Below are 19,340 nucleotides of genomic sequence, written 5' to 3'. Positions count from 1 at the left end.
TCATGCACCGCACCTCCCCAATGTTGTTCAGTGAGGTAGCCACCAGCTACTACAATGAGACTCCTGCCCCAAAATGAACCTGGGACAACAAACTCAGCCAAGAAACAATCAATACACTAAAATGGGATTGAAATTAAAATCATACTACAGACAGAGTAGACAATTTCACACTGGCGACAGGAGGGAATACTAATGAGGACAGTTTACTTACCTCCTGAGAAGGTGTAGACAGAGCACCAATAAGCTGGGCCATGATAGGTTTGATCTTTGGGTTGTTCTTGTCCAGATGCTTGGCAAGGGATCCCATTAGGATCACAATACTTTGTCGTACTGCATCGTTACTGGCCGTGTTAGGGGCATTGGCCAGGAATTCTTCAAATACTGGCAACAGCAAAACCACGTTCTCCTGTAATAGATTAAAACATTTTTTAAGAAGATTTCACATTTCAAGAAGAAAGCTTCCTTTTACAAAGTACTTAGGATACCCACAAACTGAATTAAGGACACTGAATTGTATTGTCTGATAATCATTGTATTGTCTGATAATCATTGTATTGTCTGATAATCCTTGTATTGTCTGATAATCCTTGTATTGTTTGATAATCATTGTATTGTCTGATAATCATTGTATTGTTTGATAATCCTGGTATTGTCTGATAATCCTTGTATTGTTTGATAATCATTGTATTGTCTGATAATCATTGTATTGTTTGATAATCATTGTATTGTCTGATAATCATTGTATTGTTTGATAATCATTGTATTGTCTGATAATCATTGTATTGTTTGATAATCATTGTATTGTTTGATAATCATTGTATTGTCTGATAATCATTGTATTGTCTGATAATCCTTGTATTGTCTGATAATCATTGTATTGTCTGATAATCATTGTATTGTCTGATAATCATTGTATTGTTTGATAATCATTGTATTGTCTGATAATCCTTGTATTGTTTGATAATCATTGTATTGTCTGATAATCATTGTATTGTTTGATAATCATTGTATTGTCTGATAATCATTGTATTGTTTGATAATCATTGTATTGTTTGATAATCATTGTATTGTCTGATAATCATTGTATTGTTTGATACAGAGTTATCTGCTCTTGCGAGCAGGTAGTGATTGATGACGTATCAGTTTGCATGAGAAAGTTACGTCATTTTCTCAAAAAAATATGACATTACTCTCACAAACAACGTAACAATCCATTCCTGCTAACAGGAGTAGGTAACTCTGCATTAGAGACAGAATAGTAAATCCCTCAAAATTTATATCTATGTATTTTATCTATCTATTCATTTATTTTTATTATCTTATTCATTTATTTATCTATTATCTTCAGACAATATCAAATATCCAGAAAATAAGAGGCCTTTTTCAATGTATTAGATCTTGGCAGACCAGCATAAATATTATTTCAATACAGGACTTGAAAGTCTTTGACAAGACATGGAAAGAGAAATAAATCACTGGTCAGTCCTTATTTCTTAAATGCATATTTTGACAGCAAAACCAAAAACAGCCAAGCTTTTTAATTCAGTTTCACCTTTCCATGGTCATTGATGGCGGCTAGAGCTGCGTCTCTCATGTGGCTACGGACTTCTGGTATCCGGTCTCCGAGAGCCTTAGGGACATAAAAGCTGAAGAGTTCAATGATCTGGTCTGACGGAATGAGAGGTGACATTGCTTTGAGAGCAGCAGCCACTCCACTGCGAGCCTGCCACTCATCCTGGGGCTGGTCCTCCAACAAACGGCCAAAATTATCCAGCTTCGGTGGCGGCATCTGCAGTTATCAGAAACCAGTCAGTCACATTTAATAAAAGTATTTCTAAATTCTTGAGAACAACACAAACTTCTGAAATGACTGCCTTACAATTGTATCTGCTATTTTTAAATTCTCTTAGTTAATATATTTAGATGTGCCCTAGTTTTAGTAAATGATCAACTATGAACAGGATTAAAACAATTAAAAGCACATCTTCAAGAAATAGTCTTTATTAATTAAAAGCAATTAACACATTCAACTCAATAGTTAAATTAACTCTATACCTTAAGTGCCAAAAAGTACAAAAAATACTTCAATGTAACATAACTTAACACCTCAAGACTATAGTATACTGTATACTTGAAATGAATTTCAGGGTTTTTGGGCTATTGCAGTTGTGATACCTGGGGCCTCTTGGCTTATGCGGAAAAACTTAATTGGCAGTTTTTAATTGTAACATTTCAGGTATAGATCTTGACAGCTGTAGATATTATAGAGGCCTTGAGAATCTTTGTCAAGCCTCGTCCAAAGTCAACATAAAATCACTGAGTTAGTCATTATTTCATAAATTGAACAACTCTTGTCCAACCATTGTACCACGATAAACAGAAACAGACAGCGTAATGGACTGTTACTTGACATGGGTCTAAGGTACAATACCTTATCAAATCAGTAAAATAATTGGTGGAGAAATATAATTTTCAGGCGATAACAAGATATCTTGTCCGAGATATTATAATCCTTTATCATTGTGTGAAGTTTTATCAAAATCCCTCTAGGAATGAAGCCACTGAGTGCTGACAAACTTTGGCATTATGTACAAGATGGACGGAGAAGAAACCTCCCCCATTTTCACCGGTAGAGACTAATAACAGGTGATCTACTGACATAAAGCTTTTCCTCGTATTTCGTCTTCAGTTGTTCGATGGTTGCTGTAACATAGTCACTGTGACATTCAAGTGTCTTCTCCAGGGCCTTGGAGGCACCAAGACGGACAACTTCCTCAGTGGAAATGACATCATCAATCAACGGTCCAGCCATATCCTCATATGGTTCGTCCAGCATCAACTCCTGTAGTAACCTTGACAACAGGGAACATGTCACAGTGTCAACATCAGCGATGATAATAGTTATATGCACAGTAGAGTTTTCATTCAATATGTTGAAGTAGAGAAATCTTCATTTTCAGTAAACAGAATTTTAAAGGCTTAGCCTCTGACTGAATTTATTTGTATTTTCAAAATATTATTTTGAGTTCATGTTTTTATAGTCTCTATTTTTACGGAATTAATGGAGAATTGCAACATTAATAGATTAAAGAATTAGTGATGTACATGTAGTGCCATTAATAGACGTTACAAATGAAAATGGTATTTGAAACATATTTGTATTTATCTTGGATTAAGCTCTGGAGCCACACATAACTTAAAAGTCAAGGGTTTTTTTTTCATTACAGGACAATGATGTAGCATTTGTATATAATTTTACTGAACAGTAATAGAGAAGGGCAGGCTTGGACAAGGGTACATTGTCAGATAAATAATGTAATTAATTCAATATTACTTAAGAATTAATTATCCATGTGGGAGGGTTCGGAGGCATTTTTCAAAGACCCCACCAGCCTTTAAACATTAAAACATGTTTAGCATAAGGAATACTAGAAAAGGGGGATTTACCCCTACCACCCATCAACTTTTACCACAAGTGCCTCTCAACCCTCAAACACAGATAATTCTGGAAGAGCCCTAATCTTAAATTTATGAAATGAAAATTCACTGCTGCATAAACTTACTTTTCAGCCAATAATTTCACATTGTCGTCACTGTCGAAGCTGACCACCCACACTCTCTGTGCAATGGCAATGCCTAGGTTAAAGTTATCGTCCACATTGGGAAGCACCGGGACGAGACACATCAAGCCCTGGCAAAGATAAGGACGTAACAAATGCTTTGAATGTAGAATACATAAAATACAGTCAAACTTTGTTATCTTAAAGTAAGTGGGTTCATGAAAAAGTTCAAGATTTCTCAAGCATTTGAGGTGCCAAGTACATGTATATCTTATATAGAGCATTTACTGTTGAAACTGATTTTTTTCTCATGTTGTTTGAGTTATCAGAGTTATCAGAGTTTAAGATGACAAAGTTTAACTGTGTTCATAAAGATGTGCAATAAGTTGAACATGCTGATACCATATCCATGCCATCTCATTTCACTAACTCTCCATGCTTATACCATATCCATTCCATCTCATTTCACTAACTCTCCATGCTTATACCATATCCATTCCATCTCATTTCACTAACTCGCAATAAGTTGAACATGCTTATACCATATCCATTCCATCTCATTTCACTAACTCTCCATGCTTATACCATATCCATTCCATCTCATTTCACTAACTCTCCATGCTTATACCATATCCATTCCATCTCATTTCACTAACTCTCCATGCTGATACCATATCCATGCCATCTCATTTCACTAACTCTCCATGCTTATACCATATCCATTCCATCTCATTTCACTAACTCTCCATGCTGATACCATATCCATGCCATCTCATTTCACTAACTCTCCATGCTGATACCATATCCATTCCATCTCATTTCACTAACTCTCCATGCTGATACCATATCCATGCCATCTCATTTCACTAACTCTCCATGCTTATACCATATCCATTCCATCTCATTTCACTAACTCTCCATGCTTATACCATATCCATTCCATCTCATTTCACTAACTCTCCATGCTTATACCATATCCATTCCATCTCATTTCACTAACTCTCCATGCTTATACCATATCCATTCCATCTCATTTCACTAACTCTCCATGCTTATACCATATCCATTCCATCTCATTTCACTAACTCTCCATGCTTATACCATATCCATTCCATCTCATTTCACTAACTCTCCATGCTTATACCATATCCATTCCATCTCATTTCACTAACTCGCAATAAGTTGAACATGCTTATACCATATCCATTCCATCTCATTTCACTAACTCTCCATGCTTATACCATATCCATTCCATCTCATTTCACTAACTCTCCATGCTTATACCATATCCATTCCATCTCATTTCACTAACTCTCCATGCTTATACCATATCCATTCCATCTCATTTCACTAACTCTCCATGCTTATACCATATCCATTCCATCTCATTTCACTAACTCTCCAATGTACAGTTTAAGCTAGAGAAGATATTATAGCATTAATAATATCGGTAGAAATGGAGCTAACACAAAACTGTAAGTTTAAAAACTTGGCAGAAATTTGAACTTTTATGATAACATAAAATCAATTTCGAATCAGAAATAACTTTTATCAGCTACCTCTAATGATTATGGCCTGAAACAAGGACATAAATGCCACACCTATATAGCTAAAGTGCAATGCAGACAATCAAATGATGTATACCCCAGGCTTTTATATTTTCAGGTATAATAATAAGCTGTAAAATTAGGTACTTTTGTGGGGCTAAAAAAACCCACTTTTTAATCTATATTCCGCAAATCAATAACACTAGTGAAATCTGACGAACTGAAAATTATTGATCGAAATTTCAGCTGAAAACAATATAAAGAAGTCCTAAATATATCTTGATATATTACACTTGTTGTGTGCCTGTCCTTATTTAAATGTCCTTTGTACAAGCAGTACACTTCCAACACCTGAAATTGTATACTACAAACATGAAAAATACCTTAAGTCAATCTAATTAAAATTTTTTATTAATATTTATTCATGGAAAGATGAGTGGTTTCATGTAAAATGGCTTTTTAAAAATGTTTGTTTGATTGACAAGCTTCTAATTTTCTATCATGTAAATCAAGCATTCAGCCCACCTGTAACACGGAATCCCTCACTGCTGTACATGGGGACTTCAAAGCTTCTAGAAGAACAAGAACTTCCTTCTCCGTAGCTTTACTGCACCCCTCCTCCCCAGAGATACTCTCACAAACCTCCACTAACGCCGAGGCGGCTAGCTGACCGAGTTTGGCAATAGACGTTGATATCACATGGATTAGGAGACAGAGTAGTTGTTTGTGATCCAGTAAGGCTGGGTCATGCTGAAAAATTAACATCACTGTAAATCTGATTCCATAAAATATCTTAAATGAAAAAGATAATAATTCATCATTCCTTGAATTTTGCAAACTAAGATTAAAATCTATAGCAAATAGAGGATTTATTATCAACCAAATTTACAAGAACATCTGAATGCCTGATTTTCAAATGTTGGTTTTAGTAATTTAAAAACAAAATTTAAAAAATCAATACACATCTTGTTCATTTTTCTTTTTTTTTTGGTCTGATATTTAACTGTTACAAATTAAATCTGTTGTTAGAGACTGGGAGTAAGTTTTTTTTTCTTTAGGAGTTTTTTCTTTAGTATAACTAATTTTGGGGCACCATACTTTAATGCCTATTTAAACATTACAGATTTTGTTTGGTTAAATAATCACTTTTTGTGTTTGAGTCTTTTGTTCATAAATTGGTTAAATAATCACTTTTATAGGAACCTTAATAATGACATCACCAGTTTATGTGAATGTAAACAATGACATCACCACTTCAGGTGTACTCAACAATGACATCACCACTTTATGCAAATCTAGAGTTTACAGAAATTTACTACTATAACATGAACATTAAAAAAAAAACCACCACTTTATGTGTTCTCATAAATGGCATTGTCACTTTATCTGCACTCATCAATGATATCATCACTTTGTGTACTAAATAAGGACATCATCACTTATTGTGTACTAAACAATGACATCATCATTTAATGTGTACTAAACAATGACATCATCACATAATGTGTACTGAACAATGACATCATCACTTAATGTGTACTAGATAATGATATCATCCTATACTGACCTCATCAGTATGTTCCTCTATCCTCATACCAGCGTGAAGCTCCATGAGTTTGATGGCCTCCCCTTGGGTTCGATCATCACCCTTTACCAGTACTGCTCCCTGTCTCAACACAGCCTTCAGTAGATAAAAGATGAAGTTGAATGTTGCTACAGGAAACAGGGCAGTGTCTTCAAACTCGGAAGTCTCTTTTGATGCCATCGCATAAAGCTTCCTGACCAAACGGGCAGCCTGGTCTGTGGCTGGCTCCTTGGTCCACTCTGATTCCACGGCACATGCTGGGTCCAGCAGGCGTACAGTGGAATTACATATCTGTGTTCCTAGGGGAGAAAGCATGAGTATGTCAATAACACTATTAACAGAAAAAGTTTGTAAGATATGAGTCCCCCCCCCCCCCACCCTGTGACCATATAGAATAAGTTTTATGGAAATACAACCACTTATAAGGAATGAATCCAAGTTTTTTCGCCATATAATGACAGAAAAAGTATTTTCTTCAAGTAAGGAAGACAAATTTTAAAAAGATGAAAAGTCTCAACTAGACCAGCACAAACTCATACATGCCATACCTCCCGGCGTGAGACAAAATCTCCCTTATTTACAAGTCATTTATTTCCTCCCGGCAGGAGAGCCCAAATTCCCGTATTTTGTAATTCCCTCCGGTATTTTTGCCGACGCCATATTTGTTTACAATTCAGCAGTTTTTATCGCGAGATTTGGCTAAATTTAGCGATCACGTGATCCATCTGTTCACGTGATCACTCAATCAAAATGGCGCCTGTTGGACACGGCTTTCACAAAGCTCTGGCTAGTGTAATGTTTGCGCTAGAATATCTATCACCATGAAATAAAGGCAAGTCGCTTACAAACAACTTTAACCATCTTTGCTAACAGACTTGAATTATTGTTTGTTTTCTTTTAGGACCATACTTTGATGATGGTAATTGATACAGAGCCTGGTCAGACGCAAAAGCACACGTGTTTTTCATATAACATGTGTATCGTTGATCAGTGATAGCAAGCTGAAATCCGATATTTTCTTTTAGAAAGCTATCAAAATTAGCACATCTAGTGGTCGTAGTGGTCAATCATGATGTTTACAATAACTGTACAGTCCATGACAGAGACAATATACAAAATCTAGAATGATCGTGATAAGATTTACTGCAGTTTCCTAACATGAACATCTTCAGTTCTCATGACTTCATGTATACATATACTTGCACACTTGGAATATTTTTATATCTAAATGGTCCAACATAAGGTATCCCACAGGACATTTCATGGTGATATTTTTCCAACTGATGTGTTCCCTCAGAGTGGATCAAGCTTTCTAATTTTAAGAAAAATCCAAACTGATAAATGATTAACTTTCTTGTCTTAATCTTTAGCTACATGTAATTATAATATACCCTTTTCAAATGCTGTTATGTAATATGCATAAAGCTGTGAAACTTTTTGTGTTACATAAAAAAATCAAAAAATAATTTCAAATCTTTAGAATCTGAATGTATACTATTGCATTTTTTACCTTATACAACTTTTTGTTGTTTGCATATACAATATGATTAATATCCAAAATAAATATAAATATTCTTTATCACTTTCAAAATTAGTTTATTGCTTTAAAATTGAGTAAAAATGTCGATATTCATGTCGCGCACAAATCTCCCTTATTTTAGGCAAAACTCCCTTAAAATAATCATCAATCTCCCTTATTGGTCTCCTGAAAGTATGGCATGTATGTAAACTATACAAACTAAAGTCTAGTTTGTTTGAGCTGTAACGACACATTTGATTGGTCACTGATAATAATTTGTGACACAGGGATGACTGGGATATACCATATGCAAATTTCTAATTTGCATCAGAAAGTCTAGATTCAACATGCAACAATATAAACACAATAAATCACCAGAAATTTCAAAAATCTACAGTATTGCTGATCTGGGAAATTTTCATTTTTGTTTTCCTTTTTACTCAATTCTGTTTTATATTCAGCTGCCTACCGAGTTGTTTGTCCTCGAACGCTGAGACACCCAGTTTTATAAATGTTTTGGTAATTTGTGGTGCAGCCAGTGGTGACACAAACAGAGGAGTCAGACAGCCACACAGTTCTCTCATGTAGCCATTAATGGCAGACTGGTTTCCCTGGATACAAGCGTCAAGGATGTGGCAACTACAGCAAACAACACTGTCAAGCTGTTGGGGGAAATAACGAGAAAAAATAATCTTAACATGAAACTAGAAAATAAAAGTAATAAAGTTTCACAGGGTTATTAGAATAATACTAAACATACTGGGGATAATTTGCAAAACTGGGAAAATGATACAAAAATATGAAGATCCGAGATGGATCATAGCAACCATCATTGTAGCACCCATCGATTGTATCAATTACATTAATGAAGAAACTGTCTGTCTGCCATCTTGGATTTTTAATCAGTCCCACAATTCATATGCTAACTTGTCGCCATTGGCATACATTGTAATATTCCAAAACATCTTGCCAGCAATATTGCCTACAAACTCTAAATCCAATATATTTCTGTCTATTGCCCATCTTGAGTCTCAGATAAGTCCCTAAATGGCATAAGAAGGTACCGCGGGAAACAGATCTCTGAAATTTAAGCAAGACCCCACACCTCCTTACACAACACTTCATAACCACCCACCTGAGTTAATCTCTTGCGTATTTCAGATTCCTTCTGCAGACAGGCCTGAAGCTGTTCCTCTTGTTTCTTGGTCAGTTTCAGGGGTTTATCTGTCTTCCCTTTCTTCTTTTCCAGCTCCTAAGATTTAGCGCAAAATTTAAATTCTCAAAGATACATTAAAATTTGTCATGACATACCATAAATGTACTTAATTTGATGCATTCAAATTTTAGCGCAAAGCAAAATTATCACAGAATTTACATAATCTTGAAAATTTTTTCGACTAAAAAACTATCAAAACAAGTCAACTTAGTTTTGCTAAAGCAATCCATGTCCTTTACCGGCACCCGCTAAAAATAATGACCTTGAACTTTGACCCAAAAAACCCTGAAACTAGATCTTAAACTAGATCAATGGCAAACTTTGCCATTACACATATATATGTACAAGACAGACGGAGAGGAAACTTATAGCTCCCACGGGTTTAACAAGTAGGGGACTTTAAGTCCATATATCTGAAATGACGATAACATTTTTGTTTACCTTTCTCAGTTCAATTTCTGCCATCTGTTCCTTGTAGGAGTATAGCTTGTTTTCTCGTTTGATGTTACTTTCTTTGGTTTCATTTTTCTCAAAACTAAAAAAAGAAAAAAGAAATTTGTAAATGTTTTGTGTAAAACAAATTAAATGGACCACTAATTAAATCAATGTGTAAACAGGGCAACTTGTGTGTATGTAACATAGTTTCTAGTTTGTATGCAGTATTGACTTTTCTCCAGGTTACCATTCATGGACCAAATATTCTAATCCTCACTCTTACTGATCTGGTTAAGATCATCTCTTATGGTTTGTTTGCTGGGTTTATCACCCCGTGAACAGCCAGGGTCATTATGAGAGGGGTCTCCTTGTAGTAGTTAGTGACTACTTCACTGAACAGCATATGGGAGGCCCACCGCATGCAATCCACAGTAATTAGGGTAAAGTGTCTTGTCTAAGGACATAACCACAACTGCACACAACGGCCCATTTCTCAGCTTCCCGAGAAACACAAATAGACACAGGTAGGGAGCGCCCAACCATGCATGTCGGATCTTTACCTGAGGTAATGTGACCTCTGAGTTATCGCAGCCCCCTAATCTGTTACAGCGTTAATTATCTGAAGGTACTGCTATCATGGCCAAAATCAAATAACCTCTGAGTTTAGCCGAACAGCGAACCACTTAGAAAATTGTGATTTCAGTCCGACATAACTATAGTGAAAGATCCCAAGGCTGTAGATCAAGGATGCTCCACATTAATATATTTAACATCCATTCATCTGTACCAAAGTGAAATGACATCATACCTAGTCACAAGACATGTAGGGGCCTTTTTGTTTATGCAGACCAACTGATTCTTTCATTTGTAAATGTAGCATTTCAGCCATAAATCTTAACAGACCAACATATGAAAAATGATGACTAGATCCGTACTGGTTTCATTTAAAAACAACTCTGTTTCCACCCGTCCAACTGTTTGGACTATAACAAGCAGCGACTACCTTGGACTTCAGAAAATCACAACTAATCACCCTACCTAGCCATGAGAGCTTTGTTGAACAGTTCGCCTTCTGGACAGAGAAAAGTCTGATATTCCTGGACAGTGATGGTGACCAGCTCCGGTTGACTGAGTATTTCTGTGAGGTACTGAAGCAAAGGAGGAAGTACAATGTCCGGAGCTATCCGAACCATTGTGGAGAGAGCAGCCTGGGCACTCTGTAACAGGAAGGAAAAGCTTTATATTGTCCAATATATTTTTAAGGAAACAATGATGTTCTTTTTGGGGCCAAATTTTGACCTCAGCCCCAAAATCAAGGTAAACTTCAAAGAATTTTTCAGGAATGTATCTAGTAAATTTTCCCTCTTAACCAAATAACTTTACCTTGTCCAATGCTTGTCCAATCTTCACCATTGCCAGCAGGGAGTCCAGATGTTTGGAGATAAAATTACGGGCGTCTAGTTTGATGTGATACAAGATGTCTGTCCATGCCGACTCATTTGCATACACTGGAAAACATAATTAGTATACCATACAGTATTTACTTAATGGACTAAAACTTCTGTTTTGAAATTAGTGGAATATTCCTGGAAGTCACAATGCAAACAATAACACCCAAGTTGAGCTAATCTCAGTGAAGGAAAATCATTTTGTTTTAGACCTATTTTTTCTCTCTCAAAAGCATAAATACATAAGATCCACAAAAGTTTGAAACAAATAGGATGTATATTTCACTGAAATTATGAAACAGATAATACATTCCTCCAGTTGATAATAGAAAAAATTCAAGATTCATGTATCTTTCTTTAACCATTCTTTAATATTTTAAACACAGAAAAAAACCAAAAAGCCCTGAAAATATTAAACCACTTTCTTTTCATGCCTTTATCTAGCTTCCAATCTGAATTTCCATTAATATAATGGTCTTTAATTCTGAAGGGTTATAAGGTTGTTGAATATTGTATCCTCAAATGAAAAATACCTGATTTAAATATTTTAGGAATTTTTATGGTCATTTGGAAATATAAAAAAACATTCATACATTGGCAAGAAAAACACCAATATGAAATATCACATAGATAAACAAGTAAAAATCACCTATACTGGGATGATGTGATGACAAAATGGTTGTCATGGCAATAGCTTCAGCATCCTTCAGGTCAACCTTTTCGACGGATGTCAATGTCACCAGTGCTCGGGCAACTCTCGTTGGTGACACATACTTGTTGGGATCATAATTCTCCTTCTCATCATCCAGAGTGTCAGGGTCAATGAACTTAGTAAATAAAGAAAACAAAAGGTCATAGACAATAGGTATCGCGTGCCTTTAATTCAGACTTCTGATGAAACTTGGAGCAAACACATTCTATTCTATGGACTAGAGTGCACATACATATATATTGAATATAGAGGATCTAACATGAGTGTGTATGAAATATGAAATTTATCGAACAAGATCAATAAATTCTGTCTGACATGATCACAAGATTAAGATACTGTTTATCACATAACATATATATGCAACTACATGAATATATAAAATCTCTCCCAGTTGCTTCCTATATAAAACAGGTGAATTTCGACATGGATGATCGCATGTGTTTCTCTACAGACGATCTATGATATCGTATATCAATTGTAACATCATACCTTATTTGTGACATCAGATTAGTGTTATTACACAGGTATTTTACAATATCTATGACTATCTGTGTTACAGGGTAGAACCGGGCAACTAATGTCCATACAAACCTTTGTATCGTTCAATATGAAAACAGTGTGGTGAACTTTGCTTTTAAAACCATTATATTTTTTCAATGCAATATCAAATTTTGTTCCACTCGGCTAATCACAGAATAAACAGGATAATGTTCTGATTATTTGTTCTGGGAAAATGTGGCAGATATTTTGAAGACCTACATAAATATTTGCAAATTGAATTTAATAGTGTTGCCCTGAAAAGTCCATAAAACCAGTGCCTATTCAGTAACTTACAACTATTGTGATTGGATAGGTAACATTTGATTGTAACCTACTTTGTGATTGGCTAGAAAATGAGCTAAATTTGTAACTTACTTTATGATTGGTTAAGAACACTTTGAGCTGGTCAAGGAGAGCCAATGATATTGCAGTACCGCCTAATAGTCCCAGTAAACGTTTGACAGATGCAGCGGTCGCTTTCCTCACTTCCCAGGTCTTGTGCATCAGACAATGCACAATGGCTTTGTAGTACGGCCTGTAAACACAATACATAAATTACAACACCAAAACCTCATAATATCTCACATTTCAACCATAGTTCTCTGGATTGAAAATGTTATATAATCACATCATGTGAATATCTAATTTTTTCGAGAATGTCTATATTAAATTGTAGGCTTTTCAGAAATCCGGTTTAAAGCGTAGTATTTAAAATACATTAATTTTTACAAGTGGTAAAATATTCTTACTTTGAGACTTTTTCTGTCATTTTCTGTGGATATTCCAAAATGAGTTTTTCCGATAAGGCAATAAGACTTGGAAGAGCTGAAAGAAAAACACATACCTGGTATACCAAGATATCAAGAAAAAGTATTCTCAAGAACATCAAATATTTACTATAATGAAGCAAGGATGCTTTCAGCTTTTATTCATGCATTTTTGGGGTCTCTTGTCACTAAATATATAGCATTGAAACTGATTTATTTTTAGTCAAAATACAAAGAAAAAAGCACCTTCGTCGCTGGCCTGTTGTAAGTAACGGTCATTGAGGAACAGCTGTTTCTGACTGTCCAGCACTGTAGACCAGAATGGTCCGAGTTTGCTCTCTGTCAATGAAATTTAAAACATAAATATTATTAGCAAATATAGAAAGATTATAAAGCCAACTTAAACATATGAAATATTTTTCAGAAAGCAACAAATTTCTGGCTCTGAGTGTAATCAAATATATGTTGCCCTGAACTGTTGAAGCTGTATATAAACTTCGACTTAATATTTTAAAACGGAAATACTTCAAATAAAAAAAAATTCATCAGTTTATTAAACCTGAAATTTTACATGATTAATTATAATTACACTTTAAAATAAAATATGTTATCCAAATCTTGACAGATAAAAAACAAATAAGGATTAAAAAAATGTTTACCTATTTGAATATCGACCAATGAAATCTTTGCAAGGATGCATGATGCGGAGACAGCCTCGGTGACTAACTGGATCTGACTTGATTGGCTGTTGGCCTTCTCTATGGTTTGTATAAGTAGTGGTACCATGGTTGCTGCCTGGGGCAAAGTATCTCCTGCAAATAAAGACAGGAGCAAAGTAATAAAATGTTCCTTTTAAACATCTCCATTAATCGTATTGAAGAGGCTTAGATTGACCAAAAATAATATCAGTATTTCTGAAAAATTTGATAATTTTTTTTTTTTTGTGAATGTCTCAGCTAAGCTGCAGCCAGAATAACTGCCAATTTAAAGAATTACAAGTCTTATTATGTACAGTTAGAACATCAATTTCAACTATTTTAAAATCCAAGGGTACCAATCTCAATTCATTGTCTCTATTCGTTTCAAGATAACAATCTAAAATCCAACGGATTTCTATTTGACTCCATTATAAATAAGCCTAGTGCATCAAATATCTATGAAATAAATAACATTGATATTTGTGGCAAAAAGGGGTTGTTGGACATACTGCAAATGTGACATGTAGAGAGATTTTCAAAAAAAATCTACAGTTATCTCCCCTGGCTTACCATGGAAAGCAGTGTTCATACATTGCAGGTAGGCATTCCTTACATTAGATGTGGATGACTTCAGGGTGACACCTTTCTGTAAACAATATTTCACAAGAATTAACAAAAATTTACGAAAAAAAACCAAGGAATACACAAAACTATGCGATGAATTAGTCCCCCAGTGGATGTGAAATTATATGCCAAGAATGTAAAGATGATGAATTTGTGTTAAAGCTAATTCTAGACACTGAATATCTGACAGACACACCATATCTAATATCAGGATAGTGTCCGTGTCACTACTGAAAATAAATCTGTTGGATGTGTACCGGCAATTGGTTCCATTTTACTAATAACTAATTAGCATGACAGGATGCCTAATTCATCTCAATATCAATAGTTCAATATTAATGGCGCATTTTCAGAACACTGACATACAGTAACTTCAAACCTCCTATCATTTCAGAATTTTTTTCTGATACAACTGATAAGTTACATACTATGAACTACCCAGCATGTTTTCCAGTACTCGACATAACGGTAGTTATATACTATGAACTACCCAGCATGCTTTCCAGTACTCTACGTAACAGTAGTTATATACTATGAACTACCCAGCATGTTTTCCAGTACTCTACGTAATGGTAGTTATATACTATGAACTACCCAGCATGTTTTCCAGTACTCTACGTAATGGTAGTTATATACTATGAACTACCCAGCATGTTTTCCAGTTCTCTACGTAATGGTAGTTATATACTATGAACTACCCAGCATGTTTTCCAGTACTCTACGTAACAGTAGTTATATACTATGAACTACCCAGCATGTTTTCCAGTACTCGACATAACAGTAGTTATATACTATGAACTACCCAGCATGTTTTCCAGTACTCTACGTAACGGTAGTTATATACTATGAACTACGCAGCATGTTTTCCAGTACTCTACGTAACGGTAGTTATATACTATGAACTACCCAGCATGTTTTCCAGTACTCTACGTAACGGTAGTTATATACTATGAACTACCCAGCATGTTTTCCAGTACTCTACATAACAGTAGTTATATACTATGAACTACCCAGCATGTTTTCCAGTACTCTACGTAATGGTAGTTATATACTATAAACTACCCAGCATGTTTTCCAGTACTCTACGTAATGGTAGTTATATACTATGAACTACCCAGCATGTTTTCCAGTACTCGACATAACAGTAGTTATATACTATGAACTACCCAGCATGTTTTCCAGTACTCTACGTAACGGTAGTTATATATTATGAACTACCCAGCATGTTTTCCAGTACTCTACATAACAGTAGTTATATACTATGAACTACCCAGCATGTTTTCCAGTACTCTACATAACAGTAGTTATATACTATGAACTACCCAGCATGTTTTCCAGTACTCTACATAACAGTAGTTATATACTATGAACTACCCAGCATGTTTTTCAGTACTCTACATAACAGTAGCTATATACCATGAACTACCCAGCATGTTTTCCAGTACTCTATATAACGGTAGTTATATACTATGAACTACCCAGCATGTTTTCCAGAACTCTACGTAATGGTAGTTATATACTATGAACTACCCGGCATGTTTTCCAGTACTCGACATAACAGTAGTTATATACTATGAACTACCCAGCATGTTTTCCAGTACTCTACATAACAGTAGTTATATACTATGAACTACCCAGCATGTTTTCCAGTACTCTACGTAACAGTAGTTATATACTATGAACTACCCAGCATGTTTTCCAGTACTCTACGTAATGGTAGTTATATACTATGAACTACCCAGCATGTTTTCCAGTACTCTACGTAATGGTAGTTATATACTATGAACTACCCAGCATGTTTTCCAGTACTCGACATAACAGTAGTTATATACTATGAACTACCCAGCATGTTTTCTAGTACTCTACGTAATGGTAGTTATATACTATGAACTACCCAGCATGTTTTCCAGTACTCTACATAACAGTAGTTACATACTATGAACTACCAAGCATGTTTTCCAGTACTCCACGTAATGGTAGTTATATACTATGAACTACCCAGCATGTTTTCCAGTACTCTACATAACAGTAGTTATATACTATGAACTACCCAGCATGTTTTCCAGTACTCTACATAACAGTAGCTATATACTATGAACTACCCAGCATGTTTTCCAGTACTCGACATAACAGTAGTTATATACTATGAACTACCCAGCATGTTTTCCAGTACTCTACGTAATGGTAGTTATATACTATGAACTACCCAGCATGTTTTCCAGTACTCGACATAACTGTAGTTATATACTATGAACTACCCAGCATGTTTTCCAGTACTCTACGTAATGGTAGTTATATACTATGAACTACCCAGCATGTTTTCCAGTACTCGACATAACAGTAGTTATATACTATGAACTACCAAGCATGTTTTCCAGTACTCTACGTAATGGTAGTTATATACTATGAACTACCCAGCATGTCTTCCAGTACTCGACATAACAGTAGCTATATACTATGAACTACCCAGCATGTTTTCCAGTACTCGACATAACAGTAGTTATATACTATGAACTACCCAGCATGTTTTCCAGTACTCTACGTAACGGTAGTTATATACTATGAACTACCCAGCATGTTTTCCAGTACTCTACGTAACAGTAGTTATATACTATGAACTACCCAGCATGTTTTCCAGTACTCTACGTAATGGTAGTTATACCGTATGACCTAGCTAACTTGTTGTTTGTTTATTTGCTGTATTATCTTACCTTGAACCATTCCATTAGTTTGTCTGGTACACTGGTGTAGAATTTAGCACACCACAAAGACATCATGGCAAGAGCGTGAACAAGAGTTCCTTCATGGACTGAAACAAAAAGCAGATTGTTTAGTAGTTATGATTCCCTCAGACAACATATTTCATTGAGACTGATTCCCTCAGACAATACAGTCATTAAGACCGATTCCCTCAGACAACACAATCATTAAGACCGATTCCCGTCAGACAACACAATCATTAAGACTGATTCCCTCAGACAATACAGTCATTAAGACTGATTCCCTCAGACAACACAGTCATTAAGACCGATTCCCTCAGACAACACAATAATTAAGACCGATTCCCTCAGACAACAGTCATTAAGACCGATTCCCTCAGACAACACAGTCATTAAGACCGATTCCCTCAGACAACACAGTCATTAAGACCGATTCCCTCAGGCAACACCGTCATTAAGACCAATTCCCTCAGACAACACAGTCATTAAGACTGATTCCCTCAGACAACACAATCATTAAGACCGATTCCCTCAGACAACACAGTCATCAAGACTGATTCCTTCAGACAACACAGGCATTAAGACTGATTCCCTCAGACAACACAGTCATTAAGACTGATTCCTTCAGACACCACAATCATTTAGACTGATTCCCTCAGACAACACAATCATTAAGACCGATTCCCTCAGACAACAGTCAATAAGACTGAATCCCTCAGACAACACAGTCATTAAGACTGATTCCTTCAGACACCACAATCATTTAGACTGATTCCCTCAGACAACACAATCATTAAGACCGATTCCCTCAGACAACAGTCAATAAGACTGAATCCCTCAGACAACACAATCATTAAGACTGATTCCCTCAGACAACACAGTCATTAAGACCGATTCCCTCAGACAACACAGTCATTAAGACCGATTCCCTCAGACAACAGTCATTAAGACTGATTCCCTCAGACAACACAGTCATTAAGACTGATTCCCTCAGACAACACGGTCATTAAGACAGATTCCCTCAGACAACACAATCATTAAGACTGATTCCTTCAGACAATACAGTCATTAAGACTGATTCCCTCAGACAACACAGTCATTAAGACTGATTCCTTCAGACGACACAATCATTAAGACCGATTCCCTCAGACTACACAATCATTAAGACTGATTCCCTCAGACAACAGTCATTAAGACCGATTCCCTCAGACAACACAATCATTAAGACTGATTCCCTCAGACAACACAATCATTAAGACTGATTCCCTCAGACAACAGTCATTAAGACCGATTCCCTCAGACAACACAATCATTAAGACTGATTCCCTCAGACAACACAGTCATTAAGACTGATTCCCTCAGACAACACAGTCATTAAGACTGATTCCCTCAGACAACACAATCATTAAGACTGATTCCCTCGGACAACACAGTCATTAAGACCGATTCCCTCAGACAACACAGTCATTAAGACTGATTCCCTCAGACAACACAGTCATCAAGACTGATTCCTTCAGACAACACAGGCATTAAGACTGATTCCCTCAGACAACACAGTCATCAAGACTGATTCCTTCAGACAACACAGGCATTAAGACTGATTCCCTCAGACAACACAGTCATTAAGACCGATTCCCTCAGACAACAGTCAATAAGACTGAATCCCTCAGACAACACAATCATTAAGACTGATTCCCTCAGACAACACAGTCATTAAGACTGATTCCCTCAGACAACACAGTCATTAAGACTGATTCCCTCAGACAACACAATCATTGAGACCGATTCCCTCAGACAACTGTCATTGAGACCGATTCCCTCAGACAACACAATCATCAAGACTGATTCCCTCAGACAACACAATCATCAAGACTGATTCCCTCAGACAACACAGTCATTAAGACTGATTCCCTCAGACAACACAGTCATCAAGACTGATTCCCTCAGACAACAGTCATTAAGACTGATT

The 19,340-nt window shown here is 35.9% G+C and overlaps 1 protein-coding gene across 1 annotated transcript in view; it reads right to left on the bottom strand.

Moving 5' to 3' along the window:
- LOC117332671 (eIF-2-alpha kinase activator GCN1-like) overlaps nucleotides 1-19,340 on the bottom strand; it is a 63,207-nt gene that overhangs the window by 30,907 nt on the left and 12,960 nt on the right. Inside the window, exons 12-29 of the mRNA XM_033891665.1 lie at nucleotides 17,363-17,460; nucleotides 14,598-14,673; nucleotides 13,989-14,141; nucleotides 13,576-13,668; nucleotides 13,312-13,387; nucleotides 12,938-13,097; nucleotides 11,960-12,137; nucleotides 11,246-11,370; nucleotides 10,901-11,079; nucleotides 9,869-9,962; nucleotides 9,347-9,463; nucleotides 8,681-8,873; nucleotides 6,675-6,991; nucleotides 5,633-5,857; nucleotides 3,564-3,691; nucleotides 2,660-2,852; nucleotides 1,553-1,789; nucleotides 212-406 (exon numbers count right to left, since the gene is read on the bottom strand). Of these exons, the coding sequence (XP_033747556.1) occupies nucleotides 212-406; nucleotides 1,553-1,789; nucleotides 2,660-2,852; nucleotides 3,564-3,691; nucleotides 5,633-5,857; nucleotides 6,675-6,991; nucleotides 8,681-8,873; nucleotides 9,347-9,463; nucleotides 9,869-9,962; nucleotides 10,901-11,079; nucleotides 11,246-11,370; nucleotides 11,960-12,137; nucleotides 12,938-13,097; nucleotides 13,312-13,387; nucleotides 13,576-13,668; nucleotides 13,989-14,141; nucleotides 14,598-14,673; nucleotides 17,363-17,460 (2,837 nt within the window). The remainder of the gene's footprint in view (nucleotides 1-211; nucleotides 407-1,552; nucleotides 1,790-2,659; nucleotides 2,853-3,563; nucleotides 3,692-5,632; nucleotides 5,858-6,674; nucleotides 6,992-8,680; nucleotides 8,874-9,346; nucleotides 9,464-9,868; nucleotides 9,963-10,900; nucleotides 11,080-11,245; nucleotides 11,371-11,959; nucleotides 12,138-12,937; nucleotides 13,098-13,311; nucleotides 13,388-13,575; nucleotides 13,669-13,988; nucleotides 14,142-14,597; nucleotides 14,674-17,362; nucleotides 17,461-19,340) is intronic.

The sequence above is a fragment of the Pecten maximus genome, chromosome 8, assembly GCF_902652985.1.
Source record: "Pecten maximus chromosome 8, xPecMax1.1, whole genome shotgun sequence".
NCBI classification, from domain to species: domain Eukaryota; kingdom Metazoa; phylum Mollusca; class Bivalvia; order Pectinida; family Pectinidae; genus Pecten; species Pecten maximus.
This window is presented reverse-complemented; position numbering and strand designations above follow the sequence as displayed.